This window comes from Schistocerca nitens, chromosome 9, assembly GCF_023898315.1.
Source record: "Schistocerca nitens isolate TAMUIC-IGC-003100 chromosome 9, iqSchNite1.1, whole genome shotgun sequence".
Taxonomy (NCBI): domain Eukaryota; kingdom Metazoa; phylum Arthropoda; class Insecta; order Orthoptera; family Acrididae; genus Schistocerca; species Schistocerca nitens.
Genome location: NC_064622.1, coordinates 83,888,694 through 83,909,849, shown reverse-complemented (window position 1 = coordinate 83,909,849; position 21,156 = coordinate 83,888,694). Strand labels below are relative to the sequence as shown.

The following is a 21,156-nucleotide window of genomic DNA, read 5'->3' as shown; positions in this document are numbered from 1 at the left end:
AAGAAAGGAAAGCGTTTAAAACGAGTCAGTGGTTTCGGTATCGAAGATGCGCAATTTAGCCTTCAGTGTAACGGGATTGATGACAATACGAAAAACATAACAATACTATTTAATATTTTTATCTTTCTTGTTATGTACCGAAAATATGTGGGACTTACGAAAATGTATAATAATTCCGCAATAAAAATGTGTAAAATTTTGTGGTGTAGTGTGAAATACGTATTTACGCCAAAATATGTAGTGTAAAACTTTCTAGCAGATGAAATGGAAGGAAGGAAACGGAAACAGAAAGTTGTGAGAAAAGCATAATATGACACAATATGACAGAGATACTGAAAACAGCCGGCACATGTATAGAAAACTCCTCTGGAATGCAAAGCAGTTTCGTGTAGAAGCATGTTACAGGATGGTTTGTTCCATAGCCCTAGGGGTGAAATGGAGATGGAGGAAGATTTAGTGTGTTTGAGAGGTGTTGAAGAACTAGTGATTAAGAAATCGGTGAGATAAACAGAGTGCGCGGAAATCATTCGTCTTTGCAGCCGCATCCAGCCTGATGAAGCATAGTTAGGACTGATGCAATCAAACAGCTGAATGCTACACATACATCTTACATATACATTTATAGCTAGCACCAGTCGTCTGAAGTTTTCTCTGGTTGTGCCGTGTTGAGCTACTCGTGCATTATAATAAGAAAGATTTGGCAGGACTGGAGACTGGACTAACTTTTCTTTAACGTGAAGTGGAAATATCTCTCTAAATTTTTTGATTGCTTGTAGATAGGGGAGAGATTTTCTACATGTTGCATCAGATACGCATCCAAGGTTATTTCTTGGCATTTTACTATTTTTAAACGGTACTTAGACGCCATTAAGAAAAATTGGTGTAACTGTTTCACGGAAATGAGCACTGATTAACTTTCGGTGTGGCATAAGGATGACCCAGGGGTTTTACTGGACAAAGATGGTCATTCATACCTAATGTAGCAGCAGAAATGTTCTAATGTTCTTAGAGCTGGCACAAAGATACAGTTATATGTCGTCCGCATACAAGCGGTAGTTACAAGACTGAAGCACAGGTGAAATATCATTGATACACAACGAGACAAGCGATGGACCCAGGACGGAGCCCTGCGACACTCCAGAGAACATGTTCCGTGATGACTTCTCCGACTCGCGAACGACTCGTGGACATCTGGTTATGAGGCAGCCGAACCATAGTATCACACTGTTTGAGAATTTAAGCTGTTTCATTTCGAAAGTCGTGCTGAAATCTAGCAGTATAAAAATGGTGATTTAGGGCATTTTCAGAACATCCGGAGACAGTTGTTAGCGATTATACAAATACACCACGATTCTCCAAAGCAATTCCGACGACGAGACCGTAAGGCCTATAATAACCAGTCAAGGGTTTAGAGAAAGTGTGGGACCTTTCCCAGTCTTATTCGCCCTGTCCTGAATGTCACAGTAAAACAGTGGAGAGCGCCATCTCCACAGGCACTCAGTTTTTAAAAAAAGTGTCCGAAAACATCTACGTAATGCGGAATTTACCGTCAAATGTCACGAGAGTTCCTTCTCTAGATTGTCGCACAGATGACAAAATGGTAGATATCGAAATAGATGACAGAGGGGTAGAAAAACAATTAAAATCGCGCAAAAGAGGAAAAGCCGCTGGACCTGATGGGATACCAGTTCGATTTTACACAGAGTACGCGAAGGAACTTGCCCCCCTTCTTGCAGCGGTGTACCGTAGGTCTCTAGAAGAGCGTAGCGTTCCAGAGTATTGGAAAAGGGCACAGGTCATCCCCGTTTTCAAGAAGGGACGTCGAACAGATGTGCAGAACTATAGACCTATATCTCTAACGACGATTAGTAGCCGAATTTTGGAACACATATTATGTTCGAGTATAATGACTTTTCTGGAGACTAGAAATTTACTCTGTAGGAATCAGCATGGGTTTCGAAAAAGACGATCGTGTGAAACCAAGTTCGCGCTATTCGTCCACGGGACTCAGAGGGCCATAGACACGGGTTCCCAGGTAGATGCCGTGTTTCTTGACTTCCGCAAGGCGTTCGATACAGTTCCCCACAGTCGTTTAATGAACAAAGTAGAGCATATGGACTATCAGACCAATTGTGTGATTGGATTGAAGAGTTCCTAGATAACAGAACGCAGCATGTCATTCTCAATGGAGAGAAGTCTTCCAAAGTAAGAGTGATTTCAGGTGTGCCGCAGGGGAGTGTCGTAGGACCGTTGCTATTCACAATATACATAAATGACCTTGTGGATAACATCGGAAGTTCACTGAGGCATTTGCCGATGTTGCTGTAGTATATCGAGAGATTGTAACATTGGAAAATTGTACTGAAATGAAGGAGGATATGCAGCGAATTGACGCACGGTGAATAATATCGGAAGTTCACTGAGGCTTTTTGCCGATGATGCTGTAGTATATCAAGAGGTTGTAACAATGGAAAATTGTACTGAAATGAAGGAGGATCTGCAGCGAATTGACGCACGGTGCAGGGAATGGCAATTGAATCTCAATGTAGACAAGTGTAATGAGCTGCGAATAAATAGAAAGAAAGATCCTTTATCATTTATTTTGCAAAAACAAACATAATGTCTGATGGGATAACAGCAATCAGTGATTTTATGATGTTACTTATAATCCGTCTTGATTGCAAATTTTTTTAAACTGAAATATCGGATCTGAAGATGGTTTTGAGTGAACCGAAACCGGTCATATGAATAAAAAAAATTGCAATCAAGACGGATTATAAGTAACATTACTTTATCATTTAGCTACAATATAGCAGGTCAGCAACTGGAAGCAGTTAATTCCATAAATTATCTACGAGTAGGCATTAGGAGTGATTTAAAATGGAATGATCATATAAAGTTGATTGTCGGTAAAGCAGATGCCAGACTGAGATTCATTTGAAGAATCCTAAGGAAATCCAATCCGAAAACGAAGGAAGTAGGATACAGTACACTTATTCGCCCACTGCTTGAATATTGATCACCAGTGTGGGATCCGTACCAGATACGGTTGATAGAAGAGATAGAGAAGATCCAACGGAGAGCAGTGCGCTTCGTTACAGGATCATTTAGTAATCGCGAAAGCGTTACGGAGATGATAGATAAATTCCAGTGGAAGACTCTGCAGGAGAGACGCTCAGTAGCTCGGTACGGGCTTTTGTTGAAGTTTCGAGAACATACCATCACCGAGGAGTCAAGCAGTATATTGCTCCCTCCTACGTATATCTCGCGAAGAGACCATGAGGATAAAATCAGAGAGACTAGAGCACACACAGAGGCATACCGACAATCTTTCTTTCCACGAACAATACGAGACTGGAATAGAAGGGAGAACCAAGAGAGGTACTCAGGGTAACCTCCGCCACACACCGTCAGGTGGCTTGCGGAGTATGGAATTAGGTGTAGATGTAGAAATGTTGACCCGCCAGTATAAAATGATGCGGGGAGTATTGCGTATTCAGTGGAGAAGCAGTAACGGCAGAGTCATTGGATGTCACCTGAGTAACAAATCCACCAGGGACATTTCAACCTTTCTAAAGCTGTGCGCGTCAACGGTTGTTGGTCATGTGAGAGTGAAGTGGAAACGCTAAGGAACGACCCAGATAAACAGAGACCAGGCAGACCTCATCTACAGACCGAGGTGGACCGTGCAGAATTGCTGAGGATGGATCCAACAGTTGCATGAAATCAGCGGGAGGAATCACTCGTGAGTTCCTAAAGTGCTACCTGCAGGCCAGCTAGAACAATGGCAGCGCATCGGGGATTTAAAAGAATGTGATACAATGGTCGAGCCGTAAGCCACGATTTGTTTGGTGTCAAGAGCGACGTCACTGTACAGTGGACGACTGGAAACGTGTGATTTGCTGTGATGAATCACGCCATACCCTGTTATACAATGTTCCAATAACTTCCGGGATTGCAGCCGGGTGACGTCGTCGACAGCCGCCGATATTTCGCCGGTGACCACCCTGCCATTTTAAAGGCAAAACTACCATGTGGACTGAAAATGCCATGTGTTTGAAAATGACCTGTCGAAACATCGGCTGTTGTCGACGACGTCACCCGGCTGCATTCCTGTAAAGTATTTGGATATGAATACGTTTTACAGCATTGTGTAGTGCGTACAGTAGGGGAACAGTTTGGAGATGATGATTATGGCAATGCACCCTGTCGCAAAGCGATCTCTGTGGGACAGTGGTTTGTAGACAATTACATTCCTGAGCTTGACTAACCTGTTCAGAGTCCCGATCTGAACCCAGGGGAAAAGCTTTGGCATGCGTTGTAACGTTGATTTCGCCCCAGACACCAGCGTACAATATCACTAACTTCTCTGGTTTCTGTTCTTGGGGAAAAATGGGCTACCATTCCCCCACAGACATTTAGACACCTCACTGAAAATGTCCCCAGTAGAGATCAATCCCCGTAAAGACGAAGGGTTGATGTCCCCTATATTAATATCCACTAACATAGGAGTCTGGATGGTTTTGATCAGATAGCGTACAATTTTAAACGCTGGAATACGTTTTAGAAAGAAATTGTCTGGAGGGTAGTCTTGTTTAGAACTGAAACGTGGTGATAAACAGTTCTGAAAAGAAGAGGATGTAATTTATGAACTCTGGTGCTACAGAAAACGTGAAAATTAGAGGGGCCGATCGAATAACTAATGAGAGGTACTCCAGGGAATTGGGGATGAAAGAGCTTTATAGCACTCCTAAGAGAAGGAATTGAAAGGATACATCCTGAGGCATCATGGAGGAGTTAATTTGGTAATGGGGTGAATAGTGGGTGGTAAAAATTATAGAGGGCTCCAAGGCTTGCTTACTGTAACCAGATTAAGGTGGATGTATGCTGTATTAGTTTTGCAGCGATGAAGACACGAGGTCAGGGTAGACTAGCGCGGGGAGCTTCATCAAACCAGTCTTCTCACTAAGACTAAAGACGATAATGGAGGTGAAACGCATAGCATATGTTGCTCAGCCCTCAAAGTACTAAACTGTCCAGTCACATTAATATGAGCATCTGTCATAAGCCTGAATAAACACATTTTGCTACACGGACCTCTGCGAGGCGTGCACGGAGAGAGTCGATGAGGTTCTGGAAGATAAAGACAGGGATGTGAAGCCATTACGACTCTAGTGCCGTGGCCAGTGGCGCGGTGTCTCTGGGAATCCATGGCGCGAACAGCCCGCTCGAGGTGGTCCCAGATATTCTCGATTGGGTTTAAATACAGGGAGTCTAGTGGCCAGGGGACTACCGCAAACTCATCCTGGTGCGCACTGAACCTCGCACGGACAGTGCGAGCTGCGTGACACGTTGCATTATCCTGCTAGTGGATGTCATCGTGCCGAGGAAAAACAAACGGCATGTAGGGGTGGACACGGTCCCCAAGGATAGATGCGTACTTCTTGTTGATCCATTGCGGCCTTCAGAACGACGAGATCACTCAGCGAATGCCACAGCAACATTCCTTGACCATAACGCTCCCTCCTCCATTCTGGAGCCTTCCGAACACTGTTCCAGGGTGTTTGCTTTCAGACGTTTCACGTCGATGGAGCATAAACCGTGATTCATCTCAAAAGGCCACCTGTCTCCACTCAGTGGACGTCCAGTTCGGCTACTGGCGTGCAAATTCCAACCTTCGTCACTGATGCACAGCAGTCAGCATGGGAGAATGAACCAGGCGCCTCTTGCTCACCTTGTGACACGGTCCAATGTCTTGTTGAAAAATGCCTCCCCGGGAGTAGACAACATTCCATTAGAACTACTGACAGCCTTGGGAGAGCCAGTCCTGACAAAACTCTACCATCTGGTGAGCAAGATGTATGAGACAGGCGAAATACCCTCAGACTTCAAGAAGAATATAATAATTCCAATCACAAAGAAAGCAGGCGTTGACAGATGTGAAAATTACCGAACTATCAATTTAGTAAGTCACGGCTGCAAAATACTAACGCGAATTCCTTACAGACGAATGGAAAAACTGGTAGAAGCTGGCCTCGGGGAAGATCAGTTTGGATTCCGCAGAAATATGGGAACACGTGAGGCAATACTGACTCTACGACTTATTTTAGAAGCTAGATTAAGAAAAGGCAAACCTACGTTTCTAGCATTTGTAGACTTAGAGAAAGTTTTTGACAATGTTGACTGGAACACTCTCTTTCAAATTCTGAAGGTGGCAGAGATAAAATACAGGGAGCGAAAGGCTATTTACAATTTGTACAGAAACCAGATGGCAGTTATAAGAGTCGAGTGGCATGAAAGGGAAGCAGTGGTTGGAAAGGGAGTGAGACAGGGTTGCAGCCTCTCCCCGAAGTTATTCAAATGGCTCTGAGCACTATGGGACTTAACTACTGAGGTCACCAGTCCCCTAGAACTGAGAACTACTTAAACCTAACTAACCTAAGGACATCACACACATCAATGCCCGAGGCAGGATTCGAACCTGCGACCGTAGCGGTCACGCGGTTCCAAACTGACGCGCTTAGAACCGCACGGCCACACCGGCCGGCCCCGAAGTTATTCAATCTGTATATTGAGCAAGCAGTAAAGGAAACAAAAGAAAAATTCGGAGTAGGTATTAAAATCCATGGGGAATAAATAAAAACTTTGAGGTTCGCCGATGACATTGTAATTCTGTCAGAGACAGCAAAGGACTTGGAAGAGCAGTTGAACGGAATGGACAGTGTCTTGAAAGGAGGATATAACATGAACATCAACAAAAGCAAAACGAGGATAATGGAATGTAGTCGAATTAAACCGGGTGATGCTGAGGGAATTAGATTAGGAAATGAGACACTTAAAGTAGTAAAGGAGTTTTGCTATTTGGGGAGCAAAATAACTAATGATGGTCGAAGTAGAGAAGACATAAAATGTAGACTGGCAATGGCAAGGAAAGCGTTTCTGAAGAAGAGAAATTTGCTAACATCGAGTATTGATTTAAGTGTCAGGAAGTCATTTCTGAAAGTATTTGTATGGAGTGTAGCGATGTATGGAAGTGAAACACGGACGATAAATAGTTAGGTCAAGAGGAGAATAGAAGCTTTCGAAATGTGGTGCTACAGAAGAATGCTGAAGATTTGATGGGCAGATCACGTAACTAATGTGGAGGTATCGAATAGAATTGGGGAGAAGAGAAATTTGTGGCACAACTTGACTAGAAGAAGGGATCGGTTGGTAGGAGATGTTCTGAGGCATCAAGGGATCACCAATTTAGTACTGGAGGTCAGCGTGGAGGGTAAGAATAGAGGGAGAGCAAGAGATGAATACACTAAGCAGACTCAGAAGATTGTAGGCTGCAGTAGGTACTGGGAGATGAAGAAGCTCGTACAGGATACAGTAGCATGGAGAGCTGCATCAAACCAGTCTCAGGACTGAAGACCACAACAACAACATCGGGAAACACGACCTGCAACCAGTGTACGATACTCCTTGGCCGTCATGATGCCTTGCATGAGCTCCACTGTACCTGCGGATGCCCACGTGAATGTTCCCCAGAGAATAATGGCGTACCGGCAGCTTGTCTCCGTGTCGCAGTAAATGTATCAAGAAGCTGTACCCCTGGAAGACGACGGATTCGCGCCGTCGTATCGGCATTATGAAGGAGGTAGCGGGATTCATCAGATCATGCAACGCTCTGCCATTGCGCCAACCTCCAGCGCCAATGGTCGTGTGCCTATTTCAGTCGTATTTGCCGATGTGGTGGTGTTAACATTGGCACATACATGGGTCGTCGGCTGGGGAGGCCTGTCGTTAGAAGTGTTCGGTACACCGTGTGTTCAGACCCAGTTGTACTCTGCCCATCATTAAAGTCTGATGTTAGTTCCACCACAGTTCGCCGCCTATCCTGTGTTAGTCTGCCCAGCCTACGACGCCCGACATCTTTAATGAGGCGTGGTCGCCCAACCCGACTGGACGTGGTTTCACCTTGGTTTCGCCACGTCTTAAAAACACTCACCATAGCTCTTGTCGAACACCCAACAAGTTGAGCAGTTTCCGAAATTCCCCTGCCGAGCTTCCAGGTCATCACAATCTGCCCTCGGTCAAACTTGTACAATTCGCGCGCCTTCCCCATTCTACACACGGTCAGCACGCTCACTGATACTACACTGCTGGCCACCGTAAATGCAACACCAAGAAAGACAAGAGGTAGCACAAAAAAATTTATTTTGTAGATAACATGTTGACCAAGTATCAAATGATTACGTTTACAGACGTCTGTGACATGTGGTTCCTGCCAGAATCAGTAGCCAGAGTAGCCGCCATTGTTGGAGATCACCGCTGCCACACGTCTCGGCATTGAGACAAAGAGACGTTGGATGTGTTCCTGGGGTACAGCAGCCCAAGCAGCTTCCACACGTTGCCAAAGATCATCTGGTGTGGCAGCTGGGGATGTAATCTGGGTCACTCGTTGAGCAACCATGGACCACATGTTTTCTATCGGCGAAAGATCCGGAGAGCGAGCCGGCCACGGAAGCAGTTCAATCTGGTTATTGACGAAGAACCTTTGGACAATGCGTGCCACGTGTGGTCGCGCATTATCCTGTTGAAATATGGCTGTGGCCAAGCCCTGAAGGTAAGGAAGGACAACTGGCTCCAGCACCTCGGATATGTAGCGCCGGCTATTTAAAGTACCGGCAATGCGTACTAGAGGCGTGCGAGAGTAATATCCAATACCGCCCCATACCATAATACCCGGTGCAAGACCAGTGTGGCGGTGCATAATGCAGCTATCCAGCATCCTCTGTCCACGGTGTCTCCACACTCGAATCCGACCATCGTGGTGCTGCAGACAGAAGCGTGCCTCGTCAGTAAAGACAACGTCATTCCATTCTGCCGTCCACATCCGTCTGTCATCACACCATTGGCGACGGAGACGTCTGTGGTTCTGCGTCAATGGTAGACGAAGCAATGGACGTCTTGCGGACAGACCACTCTGCTGTAAACGGCGTCGAATGGTACGCGCAGACACTGGATGATGCGTTACAGACGCAATGTGCTGTGCTATGGTTCGGGATGTCACTGAGCGATCCGTCACTGCCATGCGCACAATTTGCCTATCAGCACGTGCAGTGGTGCACCGAGGTGAATGCGATCGACCACGTCGGTCCGTCGTACCCTCCTGCATCCAACGGTCACATATCCGCATTACAGTTGTTTGGTTTCGTCCAACACGACTAGCGATTTCTCTGTATGATAATCCACAATCTCGGTAAGCCACTATCCTTCCTCTGTCGAACTCGGATACTTGATCAAACGATGTTCGCTGTTGTCTACGAGGCATAACTGATCGTCTTGTGAAACAACCACAAGGTAAACACACGTGCCGAACGTACACTCGTCGAAATCGCCAAGCCTTAAATGGCGCTATGAGGTGGCGCCACAGGCGCGCGTGATGTGCGTCTGCGCTGAAATTCTAATCAGTTGCATATCTCATCGCTGCAAACCCATGGTGTAAATTTCCCTTGATTCGGATGCTTCCTTCAGGGTGTTGCATTTACGGTGGCCAGCAGTGTACATGCACCGTGTGTGTCTGACTAGCAGTCATTCCTCGCCAGGTGACATTTCTATCGCTGGACAGGTTTATACCGATGGTAGGTCGGTGGTCATAATGCTCTCGCTGATCAGTGTATATAACAAGTAATAACTCAAAATACGCTTATGTGGGTGAACATTTTCTTCCGGCGATCTCTTCAACACTTCCTGGTAACGTGCAAAGTGCGAGTAAAAGTGTATTTCAAAGCAATACACTACATAATGTAACGCATTAGAACATTTGCATTTGCCATTGGTTTCAAGTTGGGATGAGGCACTGCTTCGTATGATGTGAATTTAGGTTTCATATCTCTGCCATTAAGTGTAATAAATGCACCTTTGTTCCCCATCGAATCACAGTAATTTGGAGCGGAGAATACTGTTATGCAGCGTCCATCGTGAGCTGTTTCAATTCTTCATTTTTCATTTCATGGCTCCTTGTAATTTAATCTAGACCATTAAGGTCAAGAAATTTCTTTGTAACGTCTGGACCAAACTGTATGCCAGGACCTCGCTTGCTTGGTTCTCTGCCAGGCTGAGGTTGTGGATCAGACCACAATAACTCACACATTAAACCTTCTTCTGGCGGTTGCCTGTTCCTATCAATCTTTCTCAAATCTTCCAGTGTGACACTATCGTCTGAAAACATACCACCACGCATAACTAGCACTCTATTATTTAAACAATGGCACAGCGGCAACCAGTTGTAAACCCTGTAAAAAGTTCAGCCATCTGCGCAGTGTACTTCGCCTTCACCTCTCCTTCAAAGCCATACATCTCATTCATCACTCTACTTTCGTGGTTACCACATGCCATGAAGAAATGATTAGGATATAGTAACTTGAAACCAAATAATGTAAATATATATTCAACTGAGAATGAACCTCTGTCTACAAAGTCCCCATTAAAAAGATAAGGATTTTCTTCTGAAGGAATTCCGTTAAGTTCAAATATATTCATGAGATCATAGTACTGGCCATCTATATCTCCACACACTGTGAATTTCTTACCATCTGGAATGTTAATGTCTGCAAGGGATGGTTTTTTCGTAAAAAGTTGTTTCACATATAATAATATCTTGTATGCATACTTCCTGTGAAGCTCACGTTGTTCTTTATACTGTTGCATAAGGTCTACCATGAATTGCAACGTAACCTTCCCATCTTCTAATTTGGGTCCATCATAATCATCTTCTATGGTCATGTTTTCCAGTTCAATTCTGTCAGCTATACTTTTCTTCCCATGATCGACTGCAATGGCCTTCTCAGATGCAATTTTCTTCACCATTTTGTTACACTGGGCATATTTGGCTTTTGCATCTTCAACATTCGGTCCAGCTTTTGTAACAGCTTCAAAATCTTTCAAAGCCAATTTGAATTTCCCAGCCGGCCGGAGTGGCCGACCGGTTCTAGGCGCTACAGTCTGGAACCGGGCGACCGCTACGGTCGCGGGTTCGAATCCTGCCTCGGGCATGGATGTGTGTGATGTCCTTAGGTTAGTTAGGTTTAAGTAGTTCTAAGTTCTAGGGGACTGATGACCTCAGAAGTTAAGTCCCAAAGTGCTCAGAGCCATTTGAACCATTTTGAATTTCCCAAGTGACATATATGCTGCTGCTCTCCGATAATATCCTTTAATGTACGTCTTGTCTAAGCTTATCGCCTTAGAAGCATCTGTCAGTGCATAACCAAAGCATTCTGTTCTTAAGTATGCAAAACTCCTGTTGGCATAATAAACAGGAACATTTGGATTTGCTTCAATTGCTTGTGTATAAAAGTCAATTGCTTCATTATAATCTTGATTTCTAAAGCACAAATTGGCTTCCTCTTTAAATTTCTCAGCCCTCTATGCATCAGCAGAAGAGACGGTGGCGCTTGTTGATGTCTCGTTTCCACTCGTCTTTAAAACGTTTTGTCGTCTTGAAGCATCGCTTAGGCTAGTACTTTCCTCATCACGTCCATGAGTTTTCGTCTGAAGGTGACAGACAGGAAACATATCGTAACGCTGATTCAAGACGACGCTTTTTGTCAGCTCGTATACTCAGTACATTTGATCAGTGAAAACTCTGAGAAAGCCTACGTTTCCACAAGGAAGCTATCCTCGGCATACTTGCTGCCAGTACATTAGGGTGTGAATACCATTTGTAACCTGCTGTTCAGGGGAGGAAAAAGTAGCTCAGGGAAGTTTGCGGAAAAGAGTGTCGAACGGAATGGGGCGATAGATGCAGAGCGGCGGGTGTGTCTGAGAATGAAACTCAGGCGACCTCTAGCGCCGCGGGTCTCGTTCCCATGGCAACGCGCCAGGCTGCTCCTGCGAGAACGCAGTACAGCGGTCGATTCACAACGGACGTCAGCCGATCGTCACTAAACAGAAGTACCGCGAGAGTAAAGTGGCGGTATTTTCACACCAGACGGCACGTGTACTTGACGTAACATCGCTTAGCTCAGAACTAAAAGTCGAGAGCGGGGTTGTGAAGCTTACAGAGCTACAGAGAGCATGGGGCAAATGAACAAATGTGCACCCAGCGTGGGAGCTAGGGATAGAGGGATGATAAGAGAGGGGGGGGGGGGTGTCTCATTTCCTAATCTAATTCCCTCAGCATCATTCGACTACATTCCGTTATCCTTGTTTTGCTTTTGTTGATGTTCATCTTATATCCTCCGTTCAACAAACTGTCCATTCCGTTCAGGTGCTCTTCCAGGTCCTTTGCTGTCTCTGACAGAATTACAATATCGTCGGCAAACCTCAAAGTTTTTATTTCTTCTCCATGGATTTTAATTCCTACTCCAAATTTTTCTTTTGTTTCCTTTACTGCTTGCTCAATATACAGATTGAACAACATCGGGGAGAGGCCACAACTCTGTCTCACTCCCTTCCCAACCACTGCTTCCCTTTCCTGCCACTCGACTCTTATAACTGCCATCTGGTTTCTGTACAAATTGTAAATAGCCTTTCGCTCCCTGTATTTTACCCCTGACACCTTCAGAATTTGAAAGAGAGTATTCCAGTCAAAGTTGTCAAAAGCTTTCTCTAAGTCTACAAATGCTAGAAAAGTAGGTCTGCCTTTCCTTAATCTATCTTCCAAGATAAGTCGTAGGGTCAGTATTGCCTCACGTGTTCCAACATTTCTGTGGAATCCAAACTGATCTTCCCCGAGTTCGGCTTCTACCACTTTTTCCATTCGTCTGTAAAGAATTTGTGCGAGTATTTTGCAGCTGTGACTTATTAAACTGATAGTTTGGTGATTTTCACAACTATCGACACCTGCTCCTTTTGGTATTGGAATTACTATATTCTTCTTGAAGTCTGAGGGTATTTCGCCTGTCTCATACAGCATGCTCATCATATAGTAGAGTTTTGTCATGCCTGGCTCTCCCAAGACTATCAGTAGTTCTAAAGGAATATTGCCTACACCCGGGGCCTATGAGCAACACCAAACTCCTGGCTAAACTCGTCAAACTCCATCCTTCTTCCAGTTCCCTATGATGCTTCCCTGTGTGAAGTGATCCAAACGTTGTCTGCGGGCCATGTAATGAAGAACACCTTGTGGCACGGTAATTGCACGGCGGTGGTCTATGTGCTCAATGACCAGTGCTATGTGTTCGGTCGACACACCCACACCTCGCCGGCAAGATTTGCGATGGTTAGAGCATTGGGGCTTGACGAACGACGAGTGGGACCACATGCTCTTCTCGGAAGTGAAATGACTCAGTCCGAGTAGTGATTCTGGACGTACTCTTTCCTTCAAATGGCGAGAGATCGGAACACGTAATGCACCCAGGAACATTGTCGAACATGATCGTTTTCATGGTCCAGATGTCATGGCGTGGGGAGGCGTAATGTTGCGTGGTCGTACTGACCTCCAAATCTTTGAAAACGGTACAGTTACTGGGCGTCGTTGTTGAGACACTTTACTCCTTCCCCACGTGGATATTCCCAGGGGTGCATTTGGGTCATGTTCCATTTTTAAGGATGACAACGCTCGATCGCATCGATCAGCTTAGATGGAGGAGCTCTTGAAACGGTGGATGTCAGGCGAATGGACTGGCCTGCCCGCTGCCCCGACTTAAATCCGACCGAACACGTGTGAGATGCTTTGGGGGACGTACTGCAGCCCGTCCACGTGCGCCAGTGACCATCCAGTAGTTCTCAACCTTTCAGGCTGGGGAATGGAATACCCTATGCAAGGGGTCCTCACCCATCTTGTGGCTAGCGTGGCAGTATTTTGCAGAGCGTGCATTGCTGTTCGTGGTGATCACACACCTCACTAAGATACATGTCTCTCCTTTTGTAATTTCCAGGGCACCATCATAAATCGCGGTGTCCTTGAATAGAATTGTCATTTCTGCTCGTCCCACCTCTTAGTTCTTTCAGTTGCCGCCTGTACTGTACTGTAGAGAAGTATAGCAGTTCTTTCTGCGTATGGTCCAAGTCTCATCGAGCTATGTTAGCTGGAAGTGACACATCATGAGAATGTTACTTTCGTCCTTACGTTTTGCAGGTGAGTGTATAATCCTAGATTCGTCACTTAAAGGTGGCTGTTGTTCTTTGAAAGTAGGCTTTCAGCGTTTCATAGTCTGTGTCCATTTTTAAGCGTCTGCCAGTCCAGGTTTGTCAGCATCTCCGTGGTACTCTCCTATGGATCACACAAATCCTTAACCATTAGTGGCGCGTTTCTTTGTATACGTTCAATTTCCCCTGTCAGCCATATTTCTTACGTGTCCCAGTCTTCTAGGATAGATCGAAGGACTGTTACGCATGCAGTCTTTTTAGTACACTGACTGCATTTACACAGTATCCTACTAATGAACTACTAGTCCGCAGCTCGTGGTCTTGCGGTAACGTTCTCGCTTCTCGCGCACGGGGTCCCGGGTTCGATTCCCGCCGGGGTAACAGATTTTCTCTGCCTTGTAATGACTGGGTGTTGTGTGTTCTTCATCATCATTGACTCGCAAGTCGCCGAAGTGGCGTCAACTAAAAAGGACTTGCAATCCGGCGGCCGAACTTCCCCGCATGGGGCCTCCCGGCCAACAATGCCATACGATCATTTCATTTCATTTCAGTGAACTACTATCTGCCACCTGCTTCAACTACGATTGAGGCTACCTGATCATTCAGTTTCGTATCACTACAAACTGTTACACCCAGATATTTAAATGAGTTGACTAATTCCTACTGTGACTCATACACTGTAGTAATAAGACAGTACGTTTTCTCGTTTGATGAGGCGTACAACTTCTGAGCGTTTAATGCACCATTTTGAAAATATATCATGGTGCTAGGGTACTTCGCTACAGATATCTGCATCATCTGCAAAAAGACCGAAGTTGTTATTAATATTGCGTTCAAGCTCATTCATAGACAACATGAGCAGCAAGGGTCCTAACACACTTTCGTAGCCGGCCGGGGTGGCAGAGCGATTCTAGGCGCTACAGTCTGGAACCGCGCGACCGCTACGGTCGCAGGTTCGAATCCTGCCTCGGACATGGGTATGTGTGATGTCCTTAGGTTAGTTAGGTTTAAGTGGTTCTAAGTTCTAGGGGACTGATGACCTCAGAAGTTAAGTCCCATAGTGCTCAGAGCCATTTTTGAACATTTTCGTAGGACACGCCTTAATTTACTGCTCCATCGAAGACAACATCCTGTGACCTCCCTACCAAGTCACAAATTCCGACTGACATCCCAAACGTTCGTCTTTCGTTAATAAGCTCTGGTGTGGTACTGTGGCCCTAGAGCTACACTCGCTACTAGTCAGTAACCATAAGATGTTCCGGATTCTGAAATGGTACATGTGTCGTTTCAGGGACTGCGAGCCGTTTTTTTGTTTATTTTTTATTTTTTTTAAATTTTTTTAAAAGGAGGAATAGGGGCTGGGGGGACGTTCTGTGCAGCTGGTTTCCCTTGCCTCATCGACGGGTTCTTCTTTCTGAATGAATCATCGCGGACTAAAATGAACTAGCAATGGAAGTACAGTGTACTGATGTCCATAGCAAAATTCATAATTAATAGCGAAAACTGATATAAGCCAAAACCAGTAAATATGGATCCGTAAACGAGCTGGTTGCAATAGATTTGCAGAACGGGATTACGAGCCGTCACTGACTTCACTACGAATTATTGTCCTACTTAGTAAAACTGTAAGCTCACCGGACAAAATTAGTTACCCCAGTGCAGACGTACTGGTCATGGTCAGTCCTTACAGATAGCGCAGTAATCGAGTCATGTGCTTAACTGTGCGCGCACTGCCTCTACGTGAGCGTAAGGCAGTAGCGATCAGTAAGACATATGTGTTTCAAGAAGACATTGTATGTAAACATGTGTGAATACCAGCACCTGACAGAGTGGCAAAAAGGGGAAATAGTGTTTGGCCGTGCCTGTGGCCGTACTGCGTGTGAAGTTGCTGGGTTTGTTGGAGTTTCGAGGCGGGCTATTCAGCGTGACTACAGGCAGTGGTGTAAAACACATCACATGGCCACGAAACATGTGGTCCCTTTTTTTTTTGTCGAGAAGGACCGAAGACGTGTTTCGTGGGTTGTAAATCAACTTCGCTGCAGGCCGTGAAGGAAGGTCCATCCCGACCTGTTAGCGAGAGAACATCGCGACCGGAATTGTGCGCGATGGTCATCTCGCAAGAGGCAACTGCTCAGCAGGCACATAAAAACAATAGCACAGTACGTTGGGATGGTAGAATACGTGACTGAAATAAAAGATTGTAGTCCAGTCATAAGTTCCAGTAAGAAGCATCTTTTCTATTTCTTGAAGATGACTAGTTTCGGACACCTCTGTCCATTTTCAAAACCATCTGTATCGTAAATGTGACAATACAGGCGAAAGCCTATGTACAAAAATTACTCCTGCATTGGCGATCAAAGTGGCACTGTGGCCCTCAACAACAGTAAATAGACCACATAGGACAGAGACTGGAAAACTGTCTGCCCTATGTCGTCTATTTACTGTTCTTGAGTCGGCCATAATGCCGTCACACTTACGATGCAGATGGTTTTGAAAATGGACATAGGTGTCCAAAACTAGTCACCATCAAGAAATAGAAAAAAATGCTTCTTAATGGAACTTATGACAGAGCTACAATCATTTATTTCCATCATAAAACAAGTTACGGACTTATTTTTCACTTGCAGATTTTTCACTTGCAGCATGCTCAAAGTTCGTGAATGTGTGATTGTTTTTCTGAACACTCTCTCACCATACTACGTTTCGATTTGCCTGCAAAATCACCTGATTTGAACACAAGAGAAAATCTGTGCGACATGTTGGAACAGCGGATAAGACGCCGAATTCAGCATCCCCGCAATATGGTGGGATTGAGGGATCAAATCCCGAGCAAGTGGCTTAGCCTGGACGCGATGTACCTCCACAACCTTGAAGACTAACTTCCTAACCAAAGCCAGACGGTTATCAAGTCCAGAGGTGGAATTACGTGGTGTTAAATGCTGCTCTAGAGGTGTAATATTTTTTGTCCAGTGAGCTTATTTGATAAGTAATCTTTACGGTAAAGACCCCGTTTACTTAAGTTCATATTTCACCCATGGCCTACCTTCGGAAGAAATACAATAGTGCCTCAGCATTTTAAATGAAAAATAAACATATAATGCTGTGTCAGCCACTAAAATATATTTTATGCACCACGTGTTTCGATGGTTAACCATCATCGTCAGGAGGGAGGCGTCTTTTTCGTGGCTGTTGTCAATGGGAAGCATTGATCATTTTGTGCGGCAGCCAAGAGATTAGTTGTAATTTGAAAGTGCAAGCGACGCAGTATTTGGGCCGCATTCTGTCGTTTCTCACTGCACGTCAGTCACACAGTGCAGCTGACCTCCCCTGACTTGTCTTTGTGAATGAACCATCGCGTACATCTATAATGAAATTGTGAGACCTGAGTTTCTCCTGGCGTATACAACTTTCAAATAACTTCCGGGAATTCAGCCAGGTAACACTTTCAGCGACCGCCGATATTTCGGCGGGAGAACACCCCGCCATTTAAAGGCAAACTGCCTTGAAAATGGCGAGGTGTTCTCCCGCCGAAATATCGGCGGTCGCTGAAAGTGTTACCTGGCTGAATTCCCGAAAGTTATTTGAAAATATAATGAACTTGATTGATATTCAGTTCTCCAACTCGTATCAACTCGAATACGAGGCACAGATGCGGGTTTTGGTTCTGATGGGTGGGTGTTTGGGGGGGGGGGGGGGGGAGGGTTGCTCAGTTTCTTATTATAATATCCCTTCCCACCCAGTCTATGTAGTTTACTGTCGCCCTCAATTGTAAAGTACTACAGTTCCCTGGGGTTTAATAACAATAAAATACATAAAAAATTTAATGCAATAATAATAAACAGTTTATATTAATGCTCAACACATCGGTTGAGCATAACTCACAAGAATAATAATTTGTGCGATACAGAATCGATGTGTGGACATTATCGGCGTCTCAATTAGCACTACGATTGAAAGGAGCGTTCGTTTCACTTTTTATAGATTTACGAGAAAATGAAAGTAAATTCTCTATTTTCGAATGATTGTACAACAGTCTGATGAATTAACAGTGAAATTGCAATCAAGGACTATGTGATGAGACTTTCACTACCGCCTAATCTAATTCTGCGATGAGACCGTACACCGGAATTTCCCTCTCCTAGAAACGGACCTTTAATTACCGTATAAATCGTTCGCCGAGGTATGTGGGGTGTGCATTCAGAATTCTAACGGATAAATGGGGAATATCTGAGATATTAGTCAATGTTAAGCTGAACTTTACTGTTAGCACTATCGAATGTTGCTGTGTCCTTCACAGCTATTGCCGTTCAACGTGGAATACATCTTAAGCATACAGGGGCTATGTAATATGGGCAATAAAATTCCATCAACGCAAGGCAGGAGTTCGCTTAACAGTATTTACAGACATTGCCGGCAGAGTACAATGACAAGATAAATGTATGTAAATGTGCTCTGTAACAATCGTAGTGAACTCTTAATTTATTGCCGAACGTGAAAAGCTATTTAATATATATCAGTACTAAAATATGTGCCATTACGTACGAGTATGTTGTTTGCTGTAATAGACTAAAGCAATCATTGCATTGAAATTTTGAACAGAATTCATTTTAAACTGAAAATTTGTTCATCAACCTGAAAGGGTACTCGACAGGAAGCAAAAAATTTGCTGCTTACCGCTATTTCAAATTTTTAATGGCCATATTCGAGCAATAACGCCACCACGAGAACACAACCACAAAATTGTTTGCCTGTGATACAGTTTAACCGTGATACCAATAACAGTTTTCTCCTGATCCGGTTGCGAAGCAAATCGACGGCCACAGATGTCTATCTTCGGGGATCAAATGGTTCAAATGGCTCTGAGCACTATGGGACTCAACTGCTGAGGTCATTAGCCCCCTAGAACTTAGAACTAGTTAAACCTAACCAACCTAAGGACATCACACACATCCATGCCCGAGGCAGGATTCGAACCTGCGACCGTAGCGGTCTCGCGGCTCCAGACTGCAGCGCCTTTAACCGCGCGGCCACTTCGGCCGGCTCTTCGGGGATCCAAAGACATGGAAATCATATGGGGAGAGATAGGGACTGTATGGAGGACGAGTGAGGGCTTCCAACGAAAGTTCTGCAGCACTGGCGAAACAACCTTGGCAACCAGTGTGCCCGCCCACATGTACGCTGGGGAGCCCTTACACATCCTCCAAACGGTCCCTATCTCTCTCCATGCGATTCCCATATTTTTGGAGCCCTGAAGAAAGACATTTTGTAGTGAAATTTCGTGCTTATGCAGTATCGTCTCAGTTATGTGACTGGATTTGAGATTTCCTGCCAGAGAGGTCACAGTTCGTAGTAATTGACGGAAAGTCAGCGAGTAAAACAGAAGTGATTTCTGGCGTTCCCCAAGGTAGTGTTATAGGGCCTTTGCTGTTCCTTATCTATATAAACGATTTGGGAGACAATCTGAGCAGACGTCTTCGGTTGTTTGCAGATGACGCTGTCGTTTATCGACTAATAAATTCATCAGAAGATCAAAACCAATTGCAAAACGATTTAGAAAAGATATCTGAATGGTGCGAAAATTGGCAGTTGACCCTAAGTAACGAAAAGTGTGAGGTCATCCACATGAGTGCTAAAAGGAACTCGTTAAACTTCGGTTACACGATAAATCAGTCTAATCTAAAAGCAGTAAATTCAACTAAATATCTAGGAATTACAATTACGAACAACTTAAATTGGAAGAAACACGTAGAAAATGTTGTGGGGAAGGCTAACCAAAGACTGCATTTTAGTGGTAGGACACTTAGATAATATAACAAATCTACTAAGGAGGCTGCCTACACTACGCTTGTCCGTCCTCTTTTAGAATACTGCTGCGTGGTGTGGGATCCTTACCACATAGGATTGACGGAGTACATCGAAAAATTTCAAAGAAGGGCAGCACGTTTTGTATTATTGTGAAATACGGGAGAGTGTCACTGAAATGATACAGGATTTGGGATGGACATCATTAAAACAAAGGCGTTTTTCGATGCGGAGGAATCTTCTCACGAAATTCCAATCACCGACTTTCTCGTCCGAATGCGAAAATATTTTTTTGACGCCGAACTACATAGGGAGAAACGATCACCATGATAAAATAAGGGAAATCAGAGCTCGTACGGAAAAATATACGTGTCCGTTCTTTCCGCCCACTGTACGAGATTGGAATAATAAAGAATTGTGAAGGTGGTTCGATGAACACTCCGCCAGGCACTTAAGAGTGATTTGCAGAGTATCCATGTACATGTAGATGTAGATGTAGATTCGTCGCCGAAGAGGTACATGCCTGGGTAAAGGCATTGTTTCGTAGCCATGATGGCACTGACTGTCTTGTCTCACAATGGGATAAATGCGTTGACACTTATGGTGATTACTCTCGAAATAATAAAGGGTTTATTAACTTTTATCCATGTGTCATTTCACTACCCCTTATAAATATTACTTAAGACAAAACCTTATTAACTTTTATGGCCATCAATGTACGTAATGACATCATCATGCACGAGTGCACCTAAGGCATGAAAATCGCACTCAAAATAAGCCACTGGCAAAAGGGGAGATGCTGCATACACTATGTGTTCAAAAGTATCCGGACACCTGTCTGAAAATGACTTACAAGTTTGTGGCGCACTCCATCGGTTATACTGGATCTCAATATGGTGTTGGCCCACCCTTAGCCTAGATGACAGCTTCCATTCTCGCAGGCATACGTTCAATCAGGTGCTGGAAGGTTTCTTGGACAATGGCAGGCCATTCTTCACCGAGTGCTGCACTGAGGAGAGGTATCGTTGTCGGTCGGTGAGGCCTGGCACGAAGTCGGCGTTCCAAAACGTCCCAATTGTGTTGTTTTGAATTCAGGTCAGGACTCTGTGCAGTCCAGTCCATTACGGGGTTGTTACTGTCGTGTAACCACTCCGCCACAGGCCGTGCATTATGAACAGGTGTTCGATCGTGTTGAAAGATGCAATCGCCATCCTCAAATTCCTCTTCAACACCAGGAAGCAAGAAGGTGCTTAAAACATCAATGTAGGCCTGTGC

The 21,156-nt window shown here is 44.7% G+C and overlaps 1 protein-coding gene across 1 annotated transcript; it reads right to left on the bottom strand.

Annotated features, from left to right (window-relative positions):
• Positions 1–9,990: 9,990 nt before the first annotated feature.
• On the bottom strand, positions 9,991–10,939 carry LOC126203418 (serine/threonine-protein phosphatase 5-like). Its single transcript, XM_049937724.1, has one exon. The coding sequence runs from the start codon at positions 10,855–10,857 to the stop codon at positions 10,249–10,251; it is 609 nt and encodes a 202-aa protein (XP_049793681.1). The 5' UTR covers positions 10,858–10,939; the 3' UTR covers positions 9,991–10,248.
• Between the last annotated feature and the right edge of the window lie 10,217 nt (positions 10,940–21,156).